Source organism: Actinia tenebrosa, unplaced genomic scaffold, assembly GCF_029948245.1.
Source record: "Actinia tenebrosa isolate PJP-AT-01 unplaced genomic scaffold, QUT_ActTen_1.0 PGA_scaffold0__85_contigs__length_37466705, whole genome shotgun sequence".
Taxonomy (NCBI): Eukaryota; Metazoa; Cnidaria; class Anthozoa; order Actiniaria; family Actiniidae; genus Actinia; species Actinia tenebrosa.
The window spans coordinates 23,275,429-23,298,733 of NW_028292569.1; the positions used below are offsets into that span (position 1 = coordinate 23,275,429).

The 23,305-nt window shown below is 35.6% G+C and overlaps 1 protein-coding gene across 3 annotated transcripts; it reads right to left on the reverse strand.

The window, feature by feature from the left end:
- Positions 1 to 1,642: 1,642 nt before the first annotated feature.
- LOC116302552 (uncharacterized) lies at positions 1,643 to 23,267 on the reverse strand. 3 transcript variants are annotated; one of them, XM_031711882.2, is made up of 4 exons: positions 23,177 to 23,267; positions 14,192 to 14,264; positions 7,946 to 8,046; positions 1,643 to 3,771 (listed from the first exon to the last, which is right to left on the reverse strand). In XM_031711882.2, exons 3-4 carry the CDS (start codon positions 8,022 to 8,024, stop codon positions 2,120 to 2,122), a joined length of 1,731 nt encoding a protein of 576 aa, XP_031567742.1. In that variant the 5' UTR covers positions 8,025 to 8,046; positions 14,192 to 14,264; positions 23,177 to 23,267; the 3' UTR covers positions 1,643 to 2,119. The 3 variants fall into 3 exon arrangements, with proteins under 3 accessions (XP_031567742.1, XP_031567743.1, XP_031567744.1); XM_031711883.2 differs by lacking the exon at positions 14,192 to 14,264 and having other exon boundaries at positions 23,177 to 23,261; XM_031711884.2 differs by lacking the exons at positions 14,192 to 14,264; positions 23,177 to 23,267 and adding an exon at positions 8,240 to 8,387.
- Positions 23,268 to 23,305: the final 38 nt, after the last annotated feature.

The following is a 23,305-nucleotide window of genomic DNA, read 5'->3' on the forward strand; positions in this document are numbered from 1 at the left end:
TATAGAAAATAAATTAATGTAAAAAGGATACAAAAACCTTTCAGAAAATTAAGTCGAGTATTCATAAAAATGAGAATTTTCAAAATTTCTTAATAGTAAAAATTATACAAAAAAGGATTGGAGTTTGAGTGGGTTTTTTAAGCAAAATACAATCAACACGCCTAATTGTGACTGTTTGCTCAACGAGTCGACCCCGTTGCCAATTTTGCTAATTAGTTAAACTGAAACACAAGAATATTATTCATACCAAACAACACACTTAAACAAGAAAACGCTCCCATTTTTCACTATTTTCTTTTACTAATAAGAGACTAACACTACCGAAGTTGGTTTTGCAAACTCATCGATATTAGAAGCTGCAAGAATTCGTCTTCCTGCATTGGGAAATAATCTGAAATCTCCATTATTATAATCTTGGGAGTCTAAAAAGAGATGAAAGAGGCTGCGAAAAGAACGAAAGGCTTGAAGGATAAGAAAGAGCACAACGAAGAAGATGAAGAAGAAGAGGTACTTCGAACCAGACGAGGGGAAATTTCGTTTTATTTTTTAAGCTGTTTTTTCTTCTGTTGCTCGTGTGTTTGGTGGGTTTAGAGCAGAACAGTGACGAGAAGTGATTTCTAAACAGCGAGAGGAGATTTGGTTTCATCTCCTATTGCTATTCTATTCTATGCTCTCCTATTTTAGTGGGTTTAAAGGAGAAAGACATGGACCTCAAACTACACGCAAGAACGTTTCATTCTATGATTCTTCTAATTTTTCTGTTTTTGTTTTTCGGTTATTCTTGTGTGTGATGGGTTTGAATGCGAGATAACTAACGTATCTGCACTTATTCTACTCTTAAAAACGTAACTTAAAACGGATTCGTTTGGACGGGCGAAGGACACGCTACGAGGTGGACGACACTTTTTTTGAAAACGGAATAAAAAGATCCGTTTTAAAAATACTTCCAGATACGTGTGGACGAGGCCTAACTGTAAAACCTCGATTTGTTCAATATTCATTCGAGCGAATTCGGGAAACCTTTAGAGTGCGGCGTCACGCTATCAAAAAGTTTTTGTTTTGTTTTGCCTTATTATACAAAAAAGTTTGCGTATAGATATTAGTAAAATCGTAAAGTCTCGTAAGATTGTCCATTAATGTCCAGAGACTGTATAAATTTTTGAACTTTACAACTTTTACAAAGAAATGTATGCTGACAGACATATTTTGCCTGGTAACAAACATTTCTTTGTAAAATTTTATGTTAAAAAACAACAACATGTCTTCGACAGTTTTACTGTATATCTAAATGGCTCAGGTCAAAAGACTTCAAACTTCACATGAGCCGAACCTAATTGAAACAATGGATAACAAGGCGATCTTCTTTAATGTCATTAGATTCGGCCCATGTGGAATTTGACAATTGACGTCAGCCTATGACAACTTTGAATATCAATGTGAGGCTTAAGTTGTGAACAAAGGGATCTGTCCGCGTGATTCAAAGCAATCTGGCGTGATTCAAAAGTCACGAATCATGCCAGATCCCTTTGTTCACAACTTAAGCCTCACATCGGTGCGAGTTTTGAATTTGGTCTATCACGTTACATGAAAAATCCCAATAGTGTCTTAGTTGATTCCTTTGTAGGGATAAAAACGAAACAAATCATCCAAGGTTAACTTTATTGTTTCTATTAGTCTAATAATGTGCTTATGCATGTCATTTAGCCTTTTTTGTTTTACAAAAATTATCGTTTTCAGTGTTTCTATAGCATTACATGCCGTACATATTTTTATGAGCAGGCTTTTCAAAAATAATGTAATAAAAATGTTAACTTTTAGTAGATTTACGAATCTTACTAGTATTTTCGCTCGCAAATAAAACGTTCTTAAAATTTATGCGTATGAAATCAATTAATCTCTAGCGAATATTTTTTTTGCAGCTAAAAGAATCTTTGATTTGATCTAAGTAACTAATTATGGAGTTTCGTTTCACTCTTTGAAAATAGCTATACCGCTGTACATTTTAATGTTATTAAAACAGGCTCACTCCATTGGCGAAAGGATGAGAAGCAATGTAGTGGGTTTTCAGTTTCTTTACTCTTTTCTGAATGTAGTTCTACCGCTGTACAGTGTATTGTTATTAAAGCAGGCTCACTCCATTGGCGAAAGGATGAGAAGCAATGTAGTGGGTTTTCAACGCGTTTTTCTGGTAAAAAGACTTTCCACAGAATTGGCACTCAAATGGCTTTTTCTGGGCATGTGTGCGCTTGTGGGTGTTGAGCGTGGAGGCCAGCGTGAAACCCTTATCGCAGATGTCGCACTTGAATGGCCTTTCTCCGGTATGCCCGTAAATGTGGGCCTGGAGATTTCCCTTCTGGTTGAATCCTTTGCCGCAGAATTCACACTTGTAAAGACGCTCCTCGGAATGTGTTCTCATATGGTACGTCAGGTGTGTCAGCTGTTTGAATCCTCGTCCACATTTCGCACACTTGTGAGGTTTTTCACCAGTGTGCGTGTAACGGTGGATCTTCATGTCGATCTTCTGGTGAAATCCCTTACCACAGAAGTCACAAACGAATGGCTTGTAGTTGGTATGCGTGCGCATATGAGTATGGAGGTTGGACGCACGGTTGAATGCCTTGTTGCATTGCGGGCACACGTAGGGTTTGACGGCTGTGTGAGTCAGCCGATGTCTTGTCAGGTTGCCAGGCTGTCTGAAGGCTCTTCCGCACTGCTCACAGTGAAATGGTTTATCACCTGTATGGATGCGTTTGTGAGTGGTCAAGGTATTGGAACGACTGAACGATTTCCCGCACACATCACAAGTATATCGATACTTTTTTGCATTTGAAGGTGCTTGGGCCTTTGTACCACTGTCTTCACTACCAACAGTTGCCTTGGAAACTGTAACATCATTGCTTATTGGAGCTCCTGATTGGTTGAATAGAGCTCCCTGGGGCTTGACGTCATCGTTGGAACATGTCGTAGATGTTGGCTTGATCTCTTCTTTAGAGAATGTAGTCTTCGGATCTCGTGCCGACTTGATTTTTCCATAACTAGTAGTTTTCCTGGGATCTTTACTCTGATCTTGATCATAGAAGCTGGCATAAAAATCTGGCAAGTAGTATCTTGGTATTGGTCTTGCTTGGCCAGCAGTATCGTTCTCTTTAGATCCATAATGTACTGAGCTACTGTAAAGTGGAGGGTTAGAATAGATTGCACCCTTCGGTCCGACCATCGTGCCATGGACTCCATAGTAACCACCCTCACTCGTTTTCCCTGACAACGAAGGAAACGGTTTTCCCGCCATTTCTATGCGGTTTGGGTTTTGCTGATTCGAGTAGAAGGCCTCTAGTTCCCTTGGAAAGGAGTTAGAAGTTTCAAAAAACTCCCTGGCGTCATAGCCTACGTTCTTATAACGCATTTGTCTTCTGAAGTCATCTACACAATTGGGATGCAAAAAGGTTCTAAACTGATCACCATGATCTTGGCTCGTCCACAGTTCCTTAGGCGAGAGTGTTGGCATAGGAAGATGGCGTCTCATTCGTAAATCACGTGTAGAATTAAGGCTGTCACTAATGTTTCTCTTTTCTAGCTCAATACTCGTTTGATAGTCTTCTGTCAGTGATTTGGTAGTTGGCAGTGTGTCGCCGATCTTCACGAGTTTAGGAATGGGTCTGGTGTTATCTGTGGCAACCGCTGTCCACTGTGACGACGGAGAGCTGCGACGTGGGCTCATTTTTAACAATGGAGGAGGTGAACCCAAGGAATGCTGACTGATTGGCTTCGGATCTATTAAGAAAAAAAGACATGCTGTTAGACTAAGAATTATTTTACAAACAGACTGCGCATGTCCGTAAATTGGCGGGAAAATGGCGAACCCGTATAAAAGGTAAATAAGAAAACAAGTGTCAGATTTGCAAAATAATTAAGTGCTAATCGAAAAGACAGTTTGAAATTGTCGAGTTCAAGTTATATTAAAAAACCTCGTAAATGGATTCTTGACACCCAGCATCTAGATGTTGTAAATTTGTTTGACATCACTGTGGTAACTAAAATGAACGTAATTTTTTCGCACCGAGTGTTAGAAACGCTGAGATCCCGTTAAATTTGCGGGATTTGGTAGACGAAAACCATTCAAAGCAAGTTCAAAAATATTTTATAAAAGCAATATAAAACGGCTGCTTGTGTCTCTTTACTGTGATATAAACTATCTGGGAGCTGTAGAGCACTCGAGAAGCAAAAGAAGCTTGCTTCTCTCGTGCTCTACAGCTCCCAGCGTGTTTATATCACAGTACAGAGACCTGCGCTTGTGTTTTATATTCCATAAATATAGACTGGGTATTATATATAAAAATTGTACGCAACAAGGACAAACTCTTACTCTTATTTCAAAAATTTAAAACACAAAATTTCAGAAAATTTGCTGAATGGTTCGCGAAGTTGTTTGCACTGCATTAAGGCAAACGTCAACGGTGGAAAAACAGAGTAAGGAATTGTTTGACCAAAAAGCCAAATCTTTTGTATATTTTATGGGGATTTATCATTCATCAGTGGCTTTTCAAGGAGCACGGAACCCTCGTGGGGTAACTTAGCAACAGCAAGCCAACTACAAGGCTCCAAAGTTAAACAAATCGTCCATGTATTTTTACTGATACAAGTATCTAGCTCATGTGTTTACTTTTATAAATAGTTCGGTTGTTAAGATTAATCAACACACTGTTTGGAAGACAGTGGAGACTGAGCTTATTGAATGAAGCTGGTAATAATGGAAGGTCTTGATTGATCTGCGCCTGATTGTCGTAACCAGGGGTAATCTTGGACCCTGTCGATACAATTCACCGGTGGTACCAATCAAAATGGCTATCACGATTCCTCTAGAAAAATCTAAGGAAAAGCATGAACAGCCTTTTATCATCCGACCATCCTTTGTCTTCAGGAATACTTCTCCTTTTTTATTTTAAACCTTATTTGTTCCGACCGTCGTTGTTTTCAAAACATATTTCTTCTTATAGTTAAGCATGATCATTCCGAGCATTGTTTTAAAAAAATGATTCAGTCTTTTGAAGCTTATTATTCCTGCCATAGTTGTCTTCAGAATGATTTTTTCTTTTCCTTTGGACCTTATTATTCTGAACATTGTTAAAAAGAATGTTTTAGCCTATTCTTTTGAACCTCATTATTCCTGCCATCGTTGTCTTTAGAATGATTTTTCCTTTTCCTTTTAGCTGTATTAGTTCGAACAGTGCCAAAACGTATATTTTTTGAAACCAATTATTCCAACCATCGTTGTGTTTTAGAATACTTTTCCTTTTATTTTAAACCTTATTATCCCGAACATTGCTAAAATGAATGTTTGTCTCTTATACTTACATCGTTATCTTCAGAAATTGTTTGCATTTTATCTAAAGCCTTAGTCTGGCTATCGTTATATTCAGATTTTCTTGTGGACCTCATTAATACGACTATTTCAGTAACAAAAGATTCATCCTAGCTTGGCTGGACCTCGCGGAACACATTTAGTGAAGTAGCTAAGCTATAGCTGGTCGTATTGTCATAGGCCATCGGTTGAAAGGATTAGAATCCTTAGAATAATGCATTGTTTTGCTAAGTCATTTGCACAAATAGTCTCGACTGTTAAAAAGAAAGGAAAATATATTGTGAAAGGTAATTTTGTTCTTAAAATTGCACTGATCAAGTTAGATTGAAAAAAATGCGGAAGTGAATAGACTTCATTGGAAATTCTTTTTACGGGTTTCATAAAAAAATTAATGTTAGGGTAATTATGTAGGTGAAGATTAACGTAAAGCTTTCATTTGACGAAGCAGACTACGACTTATTCATTGATATCTTTGTCTTTTAAGCTGTACTTTATTCAAGTTACCATAGCCATTGCTTCTAGACAGTACAATACAATTCGATTTCTTCTTTCTTAGCTTTTGCTTTTACTTTTAAAATTGTCTCTCAAATCACGGAACATGTCCTATTAAACCCGATAAACCTATTATTTTTGTTTCAATGAACGCTACATATTAAAACTCCCCTTGTAAAGTTGGGGCATTACTTTAAGTTTTATAGCAAATGTGATGAAATATTCAATGTTTGGTTTGTGAAGAGCGATTGTATCGTTACTAAAAGCAAAACTTTCCATAGAATTCAAAGAACTCCAGATAGATATCACCGTTTCTAATTTGGACAGAAAGTAAATAAGATAAAAGTTGTTTAAAAAACATGGGAGCTTCTAATTCCACTCGTGAAACCAAAACTCTTAAAAACACTAAACAAGGGCAGTTTTGAAAGTCATGTCGTTTTGAAAGTGAAGCAAGATCAACGATACGAAAGTGGAAAACCTTTTGTTTTTAATACCTTATGGTTCTTCATCATGGAGAAATCGTTTTGCAACGTTTTTTTTTTGTGTGTGTGTGTGTTAAAAATGTTTAAATTTTTGATGGCGTTTTAGTCTACCTTATAATTTACGAGTAAATAGTTATATTTTGAAACTGCTTAGCCTTAAAAATCAGGAATTTTACCGGACATTCCGAGATAGGTAGATATGCTACAGATTATTTATTTATTTTTTTTTTTAATCTTTTTTTTTTTTTTTTTTTTGCGAATCACCATCGTTTAGAATTTAGAAGTATTTTCTTTTTTTTAAAGTTAGTAAGGTACCTGTATTCCTCTTAAAGGGGAGGATATTCTTTTGTATTTCTTCCTCCCCCTGTACGATACAAATATTTACCTTTCAAGTAAAAACCCTTTTAGATAATAGTTATTAGCACGTTTCTCTGAGACTAATCAAACAAAACAGCCCAAGTCCAACCCATTTTCTTGATTATTGCCAATTACTTTGTCGAAAAGGTAGAGTTTTAGCCAAAACGATGCATTAAAGTCTAGACAATAACTACTGTCGTGCTATCATAGCCGCTCTCTCTTTCTGTCATGCTTTTATCCTTGGTTTTGTTACGTTAGTGATGATGTATTGAATAGGATTTCTCATTCTATATTTGCTCTCATTATGCAGTTATTAAAAAGGTCTTCCAACACGCCAAAATATTGCCTTTCAAGAAGTAGAATTTTAGAAACGAGTAATCAATTTGAATCGCATTAGAAGTGTTTTTTTGGTTTGTAAGGATATAGAAGACGGATCCTTCGAGCATTTTCAAACATGAATCATGAGTGGTATTTCTACATTAAGTATTTACTTAGCTATATAGGTAATGACAGGAATCGTCGCTCTGACTGTGAATAAAAATCCAATCAAGTCAAGCAGTCTTATACACTTTCTAATTCCCTTTTCGCACCCATTTTGTTTGCACCGATTTTCTTTTCTAATTATGGCCGTTCAATGAAAAGTTTATTCAACTGAGAAAATATATCATATATTTATATATGTATATATATAATATTCATTAATGCTCGACGTTAAAACCAGTAATTCCTTTTTTCTTTGTCATTTTCCTCTGTTAGCACAAGCCCAGTGAGTCTCTAACATTTTCTAAAATACTTTTTTAAGACTCTTCCTCATTTTCGTTTAAAGACGCCTTTTCAAATCTGCGATACTTTTTTCATCGCTATAATCAAACCGAGACCATTACTAATGCTCTGGTTGAAGCGACTCAGTTGAGAGCAGATTCATTAAAAATCACGTATATGGCTGTTGTTCCCACAAAACGAATCTAGTCAATGCACTACTAACAATTTCAAGTAACAAACAAAATCAATAAAAATTTCATTAGCCATTTACAGGACTACTATAATAAAGGCCAATATAACCTGTTTCGTAAATTAGATTAGTTTAAAAAGGCAATAGCACTTCCATAGTAGAGATATAAATACTACTCCTAAAACGCCAGTCATTCGGATTCGCGCGTAAGGATATACTGACAATCTTAGCACAAAACAAACAAATAAATGATATTATCGTGCAGAGAAAATTGGTGAGAGAAGCTAGCTATTTTTGCTTTACCTTGCTCCAACCTCGCTGGCTCTCTCTCGGCGTCTTGAGGCTTTTCGTGTTGTTTAACAAGGAATGATCTGGGCATCATGAAGTTGGATGTAGTCGAAATCCTAGAAGCAAAAACAAGAACTGGAATCAGAAACGCGTGGTATCTCATATATGAGTTGAGAATTTGCTAACATATTGATGGCTTCTGGCATTGAGTATAAAAGGGAAAAAGAAGTAGCTGATTTTAAGACGTAAATTTGCAGATTAATAGGAATTAGTTAAGAACAGTGATATTTAACGAGTAGTAAGATATACCTGAGTTACAATGTATCTGTTAGGAACACTGATCTGTCCCGTCTATATCACCTAGAATAGGTTACGAGTTGTCTTTTGGACAGTGTGCTTATTGTTCATTGATCGATGAGCGGCTCCTATTGGGCCCTTGATTCAAATCCTTTTATTCAGCTTGATCAAAAAATGAAGCGAACCTGTCATTTGTTCAAGTGATTGTTCATTTATCAAACGTATCACTCTAGCCATTCCATAATTAACGATTACTGAGATTTTTCCTTTCATTATTCTCCTATCCAAGGCATGAAAGTGATCAACGGACTAATTAAAAGTGAAAGAAACGTTGTTTTAACCAGCATGGCGGTATCCTAGCAACGGTCTTTCGCTACTAGAAAGCCGGCTTGTTTCCTAAGCGCTTTGAAAACCTAGCTTTCTGATTGCTTTTCGTTTGTTGTCGAATTCTCGAACCCTAGTATATTTTGTATTTATATTTAATTCTAAAAAGATTTTACTTAAGAAACTTTTTTTTCCGTTTTAAGTTTTTAATAACCTCACGTGTCAAAAAACATGAAATAAAATCAATTATATTTAAATCCTAATAAACCATGTTTATTTTCGGCGCTTTACAAATGATACTGTAAAACTAGCGAATAGATTCTACTACTTCTAAATACTCCAAGTCTTCCATAAAATAGTATAGTTTTAATTCAATAAGCAACTAATTAATCTTAGTCTTTTCGAGTCTTTTCGACCTGTTAACAATAGAATATTTTTTTCAAAAACTAAGTGTATCAAAAACAATTTCAATGCTAATAGTTTTTTGAGTTTTCTATGTTGGAGACTGATAAATAATCGTAGTGTGGTGGAAAGATATTCGTTATTCTATGGCCCAATTAGATATTACGTATTGTACGATTTTAGGAGAGCATAAGCCTATGAGACTTGTTAATCTAAACTGTCATAAAATTCTGTACGCCAAGTAAATTTTTATCTGATAAATGAGTTATCAAAGACGCGATTGGAAATAAAAAAAATGTTTGAGCCAGTAATTGAAATTCACTCTAAAAATTAGCAACACAGGTCTTTGACGATTTTCTTTTGTTGTAAAAAATTTCATTAAAGAAATGATAAAAGTTGTGGAACAATAATTTGATCTGCTTTCGTTGTCTCCTGGGGTAAGAACACGAGGGGGGAGAAAAAATATAGAAATCTTATAACGAAAAATAGAAATTGAAATCAAATGTTTGTTGCTTTTGAGAAAGATTAATTTTACGTATACCTTGTAGTTTCATCTTGTGTCTTTGTGCGTTGATTAAGATTGTTTTTCGAATGCATAGGTTTTTGATTAAGCTAGAAAATATTAATAACAGTACCAATTGGATCAGTTGTAGAAGTGTGGAATTGATTGGTCGGTTAACCAGGTGATCTAACATCCAAGTACCGTCGTTTCTTCATCGTACTATCAGCTGTTACGTGCCATTTAATACACAATACATGATTACAAACATTGCTTCGTGCATAGTCAGTTCTTGTTTTTCTGTTTCGTATTTAAGTCACAATAACGAAAACCTAAACCCATTAAACACTGCTGAAAAACACTGAAAGAAATCTATAGACGCAAGAGTAAGGTCAGTGCTGCAAAATAACGCCAAAAACAATTTCACAATGCAAGAATCGAGTTGTCCTGAAGGAGTCGAATCAAGCTCTCTTGGCTAACATACTCTATAGGAGACGATTCATATTAGCAACGGCTTTATTCTTAATTCATTCAAGAATTCACAAATGAGATCCGCATACTGACGACTTCTTGTTTTTCTAGCTAAAGGCCGGACCAAAAAAATTTTTTTTTTTTTTTTTTTCCTTGGGAGCTGTATATATATATGTACTTTCATTCCGGATGGTGTAAGATGGTGTAAGCTACTTCCGAAAAAAGATTCCCTTGCGATATATGTTTTGAACTTCCTATTGAAACCCAATTCATCGGTAAATTTGTTTTCATTGTCTTTGTTTGAATATTTGGTGTAAAAGTTTTTTTAAAAAAGGGCTCGGAATACCAATCACACTCTCTTTTTCAAATGTGAAATAATCAGTGACCCAGAAACATCCTTTCTCTACACGTATTTTAACACGTATTTTGATATAGTTTAAAAACTATATTTTAACCAGTAAAGATAAATTGTCTGGAAAATAAAACAATGAAACAAAGACTGCTTTCAAAATCATTTGACTTCGCTTCTTTTTTACTTCTAGAAAAGTAAACTTAGAAGACAGGTGTTGATAAATCCGCATTTAAACAAACCGTAATATTAGAAAGTGTTGAACAGAAGAGAGCAGCTAACAAAGCACTTAAAGGTTGCCGAACCGACGTGACTGTGTACATGAAGATTAACGGTGTTAAGTTTTAATACAAGGGCTTAGCCATGCAAACTTTTTAACTTTGATGTAAGTTGTTTAATTGTTCGCTAAGGATTGACCACCTAACCATGGTTTTTAAAAAAACACTGTAAAAATCAGTAAATTTGCTACAACTGATCTTTCATTCGTTCAGTAACAAACTGAATTGTTTGCAGACATTTATTGTTCAATCGTAATACAGAATAGACCATACTCCAATACAGAATAGACCATACTCCAATACAGAATAAGCGATACAGAATAGGCGATGACCAATACAGAATAGACCATACAGAATAGACCATACTCCAATACAGAATAGGCGATACAGAATAGGCGATACCCAATACAGAATAGACCATACAGAATAGACCATACTCCAATACAGAATAGGCGATGCAGAATAGACCATACTCCAATACAGAATAGGCGATACAGAATAGGCGATGCCCAATACAGAATAGACCATACAGAATAGACCATACTCCAATACAGAATAGGCGATACAGATTAGGCGATGCCCAATACAGAATAGACGATACAGTATAGACGATATCCAATACAGAATAGGCGATACCCAATACAGAATAGACGATACCCAATACAGAATAGACGATACCCAATACAGAATAGACGATACCCAATACAGAATAGACGATACCCAATACAGAATAGACGATACCCAATACAGAATAGACGATACCCAATACAGAATAGACGATACCCAATACAGAATAGACGATACCCAATACAGAATAGACGATACCCAATACAGAATAGACCATACAGAATAGACGATACCCAATACAGAATAGACGATACCCAATACAGAATAGACGATACCCAATACAGAATAGACGATACCCAATACAGAATAGACCATACAGAATAGACGATACCCAATACAGAATAGACCATACAGAATAGACGATACCCAATACAGAATAGACGATACCCAATACAGAATAGACGATACCCAATACAGAATAGACGTTTTTATGATGACAGTTGATCATAAAATAAAAATAAACAAGTTGATGAAAAGTAAAAATAAAAATAAAAATTGTTCTATACAATAAAATAAAAACAATCGGGGAAAAACAGCAGAACTACTAGTTTTTAAATGGTTGACTGAGATTAAAGAAAAAGATTTAAGACTTATTTATAAGCTCTTTATGCTAATCTTTAAACTAATTATACAGTTTGATAGGGTAACTAGATTTGCACAGGGTGACTTTCTTCCAGGCCCTTCTATATCGAATTTAGAAGTTAGAATTTAGCGCTCGCCTCTCACTAATACGACCCTGGTTCGAGTCCCGCTGAGCTCGGTGTCGTATGTGAGTAGAGTTGTTTGTTGGTTCTCTCCTGTGCTTCGAGGGTTTTCTGGGTTCCCCGGCTTTCCTCCCTCCGCAAAAATCAACTCCTAAATTCCATTTGGAATGACAGTGGATGAATAGCTACTCTGTAGAAATGCCACTGCTAAATCCCATTTATTTATTTATTTATATTAAGTTGGGAAGAAAGGAAAACAGGAACACCTCTGTCTGTCTGTCTGTCTGTCTGTCTATCTTGTCTGTCTGTCTCTGTCTGTCTGTCTTTTGAATGATATTTACATTTTATATTATTTGTTCCCCTAACGATCTGACAGGTGAGGTCAAATACGATAAAAGCTCTTTCCATTTTACGCTAGTCTGCTATATTCATGCTGTACCCCTAAATTCTTGGATTGCAACTACATGTCTCAAAATCAATTGAGATATAAATAAATGACAATGAAACAGCCACCATATTGGTTGATCTAGCAAGAGAAGCTAATGAGGAATGCTTTGTTATCGTTAACTAACATGATGGCTATGACGTAACATGCACCCCAAGAATAGGAGGATAACATTGAAACTGCCCCCATGTTGGTGGATCTAGCAAGAAAGCTAATGAGGAATGCTTTGTTATCGTTAATTAACATGATGGCTATGACGTAACATGCACCCCAAGAATAGGAGGATAACATTGAAACTGCCCCCATGTTGGTTGATCTAGCAAGAAAGCTAATGAGGAATGCTTTGTTATCGTTAACTAACATGATGGCTATGACGTAACATGCACCCCAAGAATAGGAGGATAACATTAAAACTGCCCCCATGTTGGTTGATCTAGCAAGAGAAGCTAATGAGGAATACTTTGTTATCGTTACATACACCCCAAGAATAAATCCTTCGTCATCCAAACTAAAATTCTATTAGATTTATCAAAGTTTTACTTGTATTCGATCTAGCTTGTTGCTTTTTTTTAAAGTAAAATTAATACATAGATTTACGTTAACAAAAGGTTTTTAAAAATTCAACAAAATCGCTTTTTGCAATTTTTTGTGGTTTCGAAAAAATCAAGAAATTCATTACGTATACTTGCTAAGAAACACCTTGTACGAATAATAGCGAGATTCAATGATTCAAAGATTCAACTAAGTCAAATAAGTAACGGAAAACTGAAATTTTGAGTTGCGAAGCGATGAACGTGCTAGATATACTATTTGTTATAAGGAATGTTAGTTTTTTTAGGTATTTTTCTGGTTCTAGTAGTTAGTAATCTTTTCTTAATGTGTCCGGCAATCTTAGTTTCGGGTCTTGCACCACACATCTTAAAATATTTTCTTTAGTAATACTTACGGGATTTTTTCTTCGAATAGCATGTGTATGTTTCCGTATTACAAAAAAGGGGGAAAGAAATATAAAGGCTAGGAAGGAAGGAAGGAAGGGCGGAAGGAAGGGTGGAAGGAAGGGCGGAAGCAAGGAAGCAAGGAAGGATGCAAGGAAGGAAGCAAGGAAGGGCGGAGGCAAGGAAGCAAGGAAGGAAAGAAGGAAGCAAGGAAGCAAGCAAGCAAGCAAGGAAGAAAGAAAGAGAAAGAAAGAAAGATAAGGAAAGAAAGAAAGATAGGGAAAAAGCAAATTTCCATTATTTTCTTTCCTTTTGAAAACGTGTGTGCAGTTCGTCTCCTCATAAAACAATATTTGCCTCTCTTATCACCCAGTCTTTCTTTTTTATACTATGGTCTATTAAAGTACACGTCTATCAATCGTCCCTCTTTATATTTTCTGTGTCTTTTGTCATTTAGTTTCTGACCATGTATGAAACTCAAAAAACAAGATTTCTACTGATGGTCATCACTAGCTATCCTCTCATAGCCCACGCATTTGGTATCATTCTCCACAGGCTCTTTCTATACGTCGTTCACTGAAACCCCATGCTACAGGATAAAGGGCAAAACGGCAAAGCTTTCTCAGCACTTTTTCTCGTATTAAGCTCTACAGATCGCGTGTGAGAGGTGAAATTTTTGTGTCTCTGTAATCATAACTTTTCTGCTTTATATAAGTAACTATGTATCAGTATTCTTCGATGACAACTTACTAAAATTCTTTCTTTTTAATTTGTAATGACACTAGAAATATAAGCGCTTTTTTAAATAGAAGTGCGTTTTGATTAAGTCTTGGCTAAGCTTGGGTAAAAGAGCTCAAAAGAAACAAATCAATAGAGTGATAATCAAAAAATAAATCAGTAAAAACATTAATAAACTTTTTAGAAATTTACCTTTCTAGGTCTCTGTGGATGTCACCCCTTTAGAGTTCGTCTTGTGTAAATTTGACAAAACTGTTTGTTCGACCTGAAAACGTTATGACGTTAAATAATAAGCGAACGTGTGTGTCAAGTAAGATAGGGGAGTGTCTAAGGTATACTATGAGGTGGGTTGCTGGCAATACCATTATTAAGAACTATTGTCCTAAAATATTTTGAACGTAATCCCTAAAAAAATACAACTTAAATCATCCCCCTCATTTTGAAGAATGTGAAGTAATCCTGTATATTTTCGAGGTAGGAATATCCTTCTAATATCTGATTGAAAAGATAGTCTAGCTTGATCAAAACTTTAGTACTAAGGGCGACAGAGAGAAATTCGTACCGTTACTTACAGACACGCGCATTAACCTAATGCCCAGTGCTAACTTTAATGTTACGTTTAGTTGGGGAAATTCAGCCGGGAGTGAAGATGATGATTTCAGAGGCTTATATTGACAATGCCCGTCCCAGCACAATAACAGCAGTATTTACTTCTGAAGTGCTTTATTGTGGGATCCTTTGACAGCCATCGAAACACTAGATGACTAAGTGAAATTTTACAAAGCAATAGGCAGAGCTTTAAACTGGATTTCAAATACACTGACTAGTACAGAATTCCGACAAAAGTATATGTATATGCTTTTCGAGTTCTTGTGAGTTGAGTTCTTAACGTTGATGAGTCAACTGGGATTTTTGAGTCAACAAGACGAATGCCAAATTCCGATACTCTTTGAAATATTCAGAGGTATAATAAGGATAATTCTTCGAGACGATATAAAATAATTACCTTTAGTTGGTAATGAGCCAATGTTCTTGTAAGATGAAGGGGGAAATCAAGTTATAGTTGAGCGTAACGTTTTTAAAGTATCCAATACTATCACAAAGAAAATACATATCTTTCGCTTTCCTTAACGAACTCTTTATTAAATCAAGAAAAAATGTTGAGAGTATCGAGTATAAACAATTCAAAGGTGGTCTTAACTTACGTAGCGCCTCTCAAGGGGGAGTCTGATATGCTTTAGTGAGAGCATAAAAGACATGCTTGATCCTGTTTCATTCTGATCCAAAACAATCATCCACCAATCAAATTGCCGTTTTCCGACCACGTGGGGTTTCAACAATCAACCGCTGGACAGCTGTGTCTAAGTTAGCAACCCACGTGTTCGGCAAATGAATATATGCACTGATTTTTCATAAGTTTAATAAAAGTATGATCCAGCTTCACCAGTTTTTGGGTTTGGAGGGGATTCACCCAACCAAAAATTCAAATTTGCTCAAGCAAAGTCATTTGATCATGTTTTCGTGAGAGGACGACCCCAATAATTTGTATGGATAACTAATTAATTGGTTGTGTCTGTCGTACTGTTAAACACTCAGAACATTCAAATGTTAAAATATTTAGTCTATGAAATCATATCATTAGTGTTGGTTGCTTTATGCAACACATTATGCACTCGGGCCTCAAATGATAGCTCGTTCGCGACGCTATTAGAATCACGAATAATTGCAAGACTCCGGGATTTTCCCTATGACTTTCCCTCCCCTTTACCCCATAGGGTCTATTCACAGTAGCCAGGTGACTCATGCTATCCCTTTTATGACAACATTGATACTCTATTATTTGTTTTACGTTGAGTGAAAGTCTCTACTTATCTCAGCTCTGCATGGGGTTGAGATCTCTCCCTCCCATGAAGCTCTCTCTTAAGACAACCACGGGGCTTGGCCAATCAATAATTGGCCAGTCACTTAAAAACATTGATTTAATTGTACTTGCGAACAACTCTCTCATAGAATCAAAACCTTTGGCATATTTTTTTCCTTTTTAAAAAAAAATTTTGGGGTTGCAATTTTCAAAAAGTCATTGCTTTTTTAAATCTTAGAGTAACCTTGAGTAGCCTTTCCCTCTTAGCGAGTTCCTGTATTTCGTGTCAAATTTTTTATTATCAGTGTTCAGTATTGAGATGCATTAATCATTAATAAGTTAGTAGCCTAAAATATAGAATAGGAAGAATACTTGTTTACTAGCTTGGAAAAATACCACTGAACTGATTTCTGCTGAACTATGCATGTTATTCCACCTGACTATCTCTCCCACTTCAAACTATCTGAACTAAGAACTATTGCGCTTAACAAGCCGTATCTAACTCCCACACTCAATAAAAGAAATGATTTTTTTAAAGGAATTATCAAGCTCGAAAAATGTAATAGTTTGAACCGGATAGATTAATGTTTTTGAGAGCTGTTCTGAAGATAGCGCTGTTTAGTATCATGTTTCCTTGATTCTATATCTTAGCATTACAAAAGACATAGAGTATAGTTTGAAAAAAGCCGTCGTTGAAAATCTTCAAAGTTAAAAACTTTCTGTGATTCAAGGAAATGGAATTTCTATTCTCGACATGTGGTCTTACGCCTACGGTTGTAGAACTTCGAAAAAAACAGTAAAATTCTATAGGAATTTTTTCAAATTCCATCGCATTTTGAGCAAAAAATTTTTGTATCATTTGAGCAACGATTTCGGTGTTTTTAAACATGGTGCTTGTTTTGGACACATGAAAAAAGGATTCTTCAGTATTTTGTTTACCTTGCACTGAAAAGAAGTTAAAATTCGCACTAGAAATTTCTATTTTCAGTTACAGACTACTACAGTAAGCTAAATGGACAGAGAAAAAGAAAAGCGAACCGTTATTCATTAGGTTTTGCTGAACTTTCTATTTGTACTTGACATTTTCAACCGCGTGTATCTTTTGAGCTTTATTAACTATTTAACTATTAATGAAGAACGATGACAAATAGATTTTTTTAGCGATTAAACTCTTTGTGTGTGTACCTTAACTTTAGAAAACCCTTTGATTTGAAGTTCGATAAACAATATTCTTAGTTATTGTCTGTTGAAAGGTATATCAGTTGGCTTAGTTAAGTCGTTCGATAAGTTACAGAAACCACTGACATTTCTTTAGCATTCTTTAGGTGGCTTTAAAGACTAACATACTTTAGAGTAAAACAAGCTGTATTTTAGAAAAAAAGACTCGAAATAAGGGCATAGTTTGCCGTTCATAGGCTTAGAGTGTTTAGAATAGCGGCATTATTAGCATCTGGAAATTCACCTTCAGTTCCGCGTTTTAGGTATAAATCCTTTAATATCACTACAAGATAGAGTATAGATTAGATTTATTAGATTTCTTACAACAATTCTTGAGATGCTGCATTATCACGGCACAGAACAGAACAAACAACATCCGCTGAAAAAGACCACAGGCACAAGGCCAAGGCGACTATCATCCAATTACAATGCTCGAACTCGTCACTTCACGGTAACGCGCATTCGTCCCATGAATTGTTTTTACAATCAATTGCTATATGTTGTGTTCTATGTTTTTGCGTATGCGTGTGTTGTGTAGGTAGTATGGCAAGGGGGGAGAGAGAAAGAGGGTAGGAGGGAGGGGGAGGGGGGGGGGGTAAAGACCCTGGGCAATCAGAATGACACGCAGTCCAACGCAGTCTTAGTCACGTTTGATTTTAATCATAGTATTTCTAATGCGAAATAACTTATGTAGACCCGTGCGGCTGCCAGTCAACGTTCCGTGGGCGAATGTCTAATCTCTCATTACCTGCAGCCCCTAAAGACCTCCTCTGGTCATAATAGCGCAGCGCAACCGTGACGTCATAAAAACGAAGACAAAGGCGAAATTCGGACAAACAAACTTACAATTAAGTTTACTTTCAGCAGATAATTTTCACAGCCGATCGCAGTTGATCTTAGTTTACATGGGTTATTATTGTAACTTTAAGTAAAAATAATAAAATCGGTTCGTATAATCCTCGTAGCGGTTAAACAGAATGCAATGTTTGTCCGAATCTTTAAGCTATTTTTAGAATCAGTGCGCTGCGCTATTGTAAAGAGCATTGAGCCCATGTGAAATACGCTATATAAGAACCCCATTATTATTATTATTATTATTATTATTATTATTATTATTATTATTATTATTATTATTACGTGTTTGCCCGATGGCTGCTTCATGTTATTATCAAGACCTGTTTATGATCCGTACTGTCAGTGTAAATCAACAACAGAAAACCTTCATATTTTTATATCTCTGGGTGTTCAATTCTATATTATTAATCTTGATCTATTTTTCTCTTGTTTTCCGTAAAGTTTCAACGAGTTTGTTCTATTTGTTTATAGCGAGCAGAATGAATTAATACGTTAATTAACTAGATTATAAGAAAGAAGAAAAATAGACTAGGTTAAAGATAAAACGGAAAACGGAAAAAAAAAAAATTAAACTTGAAAATCTAGGAAAGAACACTAGCGATTTTACTTTTACCGCGCGCCAAGTGCTGGCGTTTTAGTTTGTTAACTCCCACACAGGCTACGTCCCTCATGATCCAAAAGAGAAAAGAAGGTAACTGTGAAATACATAATGCGCTTGTTCGAAAGATCACATGTGGCTGATTTTTCCTTTCAACTAAGCTATCGAGTTGTTTAGAAAAGAGTAAAACACCCGGCTTTTTATGCAGTGTGTTTGGCGTAAATATTGCCGATGTCTTGACTTTTCATTAAGCGTGTTTAATTTGAAGCTTTTCCACCTGGGAGTTGTAACTCAATTTCGAAACTTTTCGAAAACATTCATTCCAAACGGCGGGGCAGGTTTGTTGAGAAATTAAATGATTGGGGCATTTGTACTTATATTCTATTATACTAGCATAAAAATAGAAAAGGAAGGCTTGAATAAAGGAGGGAAAGAAAGAAGAAACGAAGTAGAGAAATGAAGGTAGGGGAAAACGAGCGCAGAAGAAAAAGGAAGAATAGAACGAAGGTTGTTGTGTGATAGAAGATTCTTAGCAAAATTTTAGGCCAGTAAGTTGAAGAAGAGGGATTCGATAGCAAATATATACGACCAGCAGTATAGATGAGCTGTTTATAAGGCTATCACATTCTTGTCTTAGTTCTTATAGGTGAAGTTGGGTTATTAGAGAAGATAGAGGAGCGGAGGGATTCGTAGTAAAGTTGTTTGAAATGGTCGTAGGCCTCCCTCTTTCACTCAGTTAGAAATCCATGACCCCCTTATTAAATCAACAAAGAAAACCTTTTGTCAAAATAAAAAGGTTTTTTGTTTGTTTGTTTGTTTGTTTGTTTGTTTTTGTTTTGTTTTTTTTTTTGTTTGACCTGTAAAAAAGTTATATTTTGTACTGTTCAGGGATCCTTTCCTCTCAAGCCCCACCCCCTAGCCCTCCCTCAATCAAAAACACACGTCCCCTTATTACTATCATTATTAAACATATACATTACTACTATTGCTTCATCAGCCATTCAGAAATAGCCATGGTGGGGTAGATTTTTAAAATTCTTTGTTGGTTGGCGTGGTCAGATGAAAAACCACTTGAATGTGTTTTTGCACATGCGCATCAAGTAGGGTTACCAAAAGACTGATCAGCAGACTTCGCAGGAGAAACCTCAATAGAGAGTTTTAGATTGACTTTTTTTTCTCCCCACAAACGGCAAACGTGACCACGTTTTCATAGTTTTCGTGTATTTTACTTTACCTTTTACAAACCTTCTCACCAAGCGCAAATACTATTTTGTTTTTCTACTACTTGGACTTTTTTGCGATTCTTTTTCAGTAATTTAAAAGAATTTTTTACTGGTCAACTGACGTTTCACGTTTGCCGTGAACGTAAATCTAAAACTCTCTATTATGAGGAAAGGGGCCGGCGATTGGGTAAAATATTTCTAGCGTCGATATTGGAGAGATTCTTAAAGAATCAGGAGTGGAATGAGAAAGGAAAGGATAAAAGGAAAAGAAAATAAAGGAAAGGAAAAAACGAAAGGAAATGAAAAAGAAAAAAAACGAAAGGAAATGAAAAAGTAAAGAAGGGAACTGAATGTTAAAAGATAAAAATGGAAAAAGAGGAAAGGAAATGTAATGTAAACTAGGAATGATAAATGATATGACTAGATGAAATAAAATTCCAACTATGTCACTGAATCGGAAACGGACGAAGCAAAAACGTGGGACGGAAAAAAATTCAAATCGAAAAGTTTATAATAAAAATATGAAAGAAAACATAACAAAAATGAATTTAATCAGCAACCTCAAGTACCAACAGAAACTTACTTAAAATAATTTTCGAAACTAAAAGATAAAAATCTTCCTCGTGTGATATTCAAACAATTGCTCTAAAAACTGATAACCTATTAGTCATGTAAACCCTGCCTGAAAGAATTAGTTCCAGACAGGGTTTTTGTCTCAGAGAGTTTCAGTCATTATCACTATTAATAAATTTCCCTCGTCTTCTTATGTCAGAGAAGTCATGACGTTTCAAATGAAACACTTTTTGTGACAACAATGATATAATTAATTATACAGTGTAAGGTGCGGCTCGAACGATTTGACTTGACTTCGGTAGCAAGGACAGCTGTTTGAGCTAGGAGTATCAAACAAATACAATTATAAAATAACTGTCGTGTTTGATCGTCTCCCTCGACAATGGTACCAGCTAACGGTACTACTTGAACTGACACCTGGGTTTTCCACCCTAAACAAATTTTGAGCTGTTTTATTTGATATTTCATTCACTTATCGTGACAATCTGTCGTTCAAGATTGCTCGCATAATGGTTTTTCACCTGAGAAAATCTTTTCACCTTAAAGAAAACATTGTTGAGTTATTCGAGTTATTCTAACTGATCTAACAGTTGAAAGGTTTTTTGATTTAACACTTTGGGCACTTGAATGGTTTCTTCGGAAACTCATTTGATTACCTTCTCATTTCGTTATTGGTCAGACGCAATTAAAATTAGCTCTTATTGTTGGCTCAAGTTCGAACACTTGTCACGCTTCTTCTCTGACTCTAAATCGTTTAAAAACTACGCAGAATACCATCTTATTACCAAAAACGTTTTACCCTTTGATATAAGAATTTTATCTCAGTTCTTACAATTCAAAATAATTGAAGATAGTGGTAAAAAATGTAAAAGATATTTCTTTCAAAAGCTCACACGCTATGAACAATTATAAAGATAGCGAAACCTTGCGTGTTTTGATTCTGATAATTGAAATTTCGACTCAGAAAAAAGCAGAAAAAATTCCAAGTTTGTGGACGTTATACACACAAAGTAACGAAAAAAAGATCCATGCACAAATCTACTTGGATAGTTAGAAGATCAAAAGCTGGTTTTAAAACCGGTGAAAAAATAAAAGACACAGAAAATCGTGTTTAATTTGAGTTGAATTTTTCTGGAATATATCCTATTGACAATCTTTTTTCTACGAAAAAAGTTTTATAAACGGTCTTAAAAGTTTTTTTTCAAAATTATATATATAACAAATAGCACAAAATCTATGTCCTCGGTTAGCCCGCCCGCTTGTTATATTTTCTGGAAGTAAACTTCCGTGTGGGGCCTTTGTATACGTGCATGTGTATAACAATAGATTGGTGTATTTTGGGCGAAAATCGACGACTAGAACACTAACACTTGAATTAATCTGGTAATTTGAGATTAAAATATCATCCTATAAAATTTGGTAGTATAGGCAGGAACATTTTGAAATTGAAATGGTATTTTGAAATGATTCGTGAGCTTCTTTGCTAGCTAATATTCTTACAAATAAGATATTTTTGTGTCCCAGCTATTCTCGTCTATCGTTGAGCTATTTTCCAGAATCATTCTTTATAAAAAAACTGTCACATATATCTACAAGCTTTGCTTTCTCTCTCTCCATACTTAGCGTCTCTATAACACATATATATCTCCTTAGGAGATGTACAGGTGTACGGTGTAAGAGGAATATAAGAACTGAAACTTTGAAGACGGTCGAAAATTCTAGATTCAACTGCGTGCCTTAATTACAGTACCTCTGGACAAAATATTTTTTCAACGCGGGAAAAATCGCACCTCAAAAGTCTGAAACTATTTCGAATTCATTTCCTATACTTTTAATTAAAAATCCCTATAATTTTTGCTATAGAAATGTTTTTTTGGGGGTTTCTTAGGTACGTATCCTTAATGTAAGGAACTACCGCCCTTCTAGCTGGTCGATCCTTGCGCCTCATGTTCACCCACCCATCTACACATTGCACTTTTATTGGCTGTCTTGCATGTGTTTATGTTTTCAATTTCTTATCAATCTCACTGAAAAATGTATTGCATCCATCGTGATTCACGGAAATGTTTTATTTGTACTCTTTCGACCCGAGTCTTTCCTAGTGATTTTCTCACTTTCTCTCGCGAGGTAACTCGGTGAACGTTTGTTTGTTTAGCTTTTATTTTAAGCGAATGACGGGGATGGTTTCTAATTACAATCCGTAAAAGAAAAGCTAGAAATAAAATGAAAAAGTTGAAAGACTTTTGCTTTTGAACGCCAAGCGTTTAAGTTGTTGTTATTGCTTGCTGTCAAGTTGAAAAGTTTGAAACTTTTTTCCTCCTCTATAAAGTTAGTTATAAAGTCTTTTTCTGGCTTCACATGAGCGAAAAGTGCGAATGAATTGTACATGTATTTACTAAAAGATGCTTCGCGTGTTTTTATCCTTTTGAAAAGGCAAGACGTTCAAAAACTGAAATGCTGAAAGACTTTATGAGCTCCATCCGTCAATCACTGATCTTGTTTCTATTTTTTTCTTATGATTTCGATCATCTCACTGCTCGGTAAATATCACCACAAATGCCTAAAAACACTAATAGCAATCTCATTCTCTCTTCATCTCTTTCCTTCGCAATTTCTACCCATCTAACACTCTACTGCAGTCAACAACGAAGCCATTTTTAAAGCAATTAAGATCGCATACATCCGCGATAAACCTCTCTCGACTTATTCTAGTTTTTTTCACGACAATTAACTAAATTGCGAGCTACGTTTGTTCCAAATGAAATAACTTACTTTCCAATAGTTATGACTTGCGGAAGAAAACTTATTTTGACTTACATTAATATTTTGACTGTACTTAGTATACGTACCCCTCCTTTGGGCTCCGTCACCTTTCTCAGTTCCAAGTTGAACAGCTCACTGACTGCCTCGCCCAAAAAATGTATCCCCGCTATATGATTGCTCGAAATTAAATACGATAGTCAGGTATTGTCTACCGG

What these genes read in the sequence shown, in the direction of transcription:
- LOC116302552 (XM_031711882.2), bottom strand. Translation starts at nt 8,024, where the DNA reads ATGATGCCCAGATCATTCCTTGTTAAACAACACGAAAAGCCTCAAGAC. An exon ending in GCCAGCGAGGTTGGAGCAAG is followed by an intron (nt 3,772 to 7,945) that starts GTAAAGCAAAAA and finishes TTTTCTTAATAG; the next exon opens with ATCCGAAGCCAATCAGTCAG.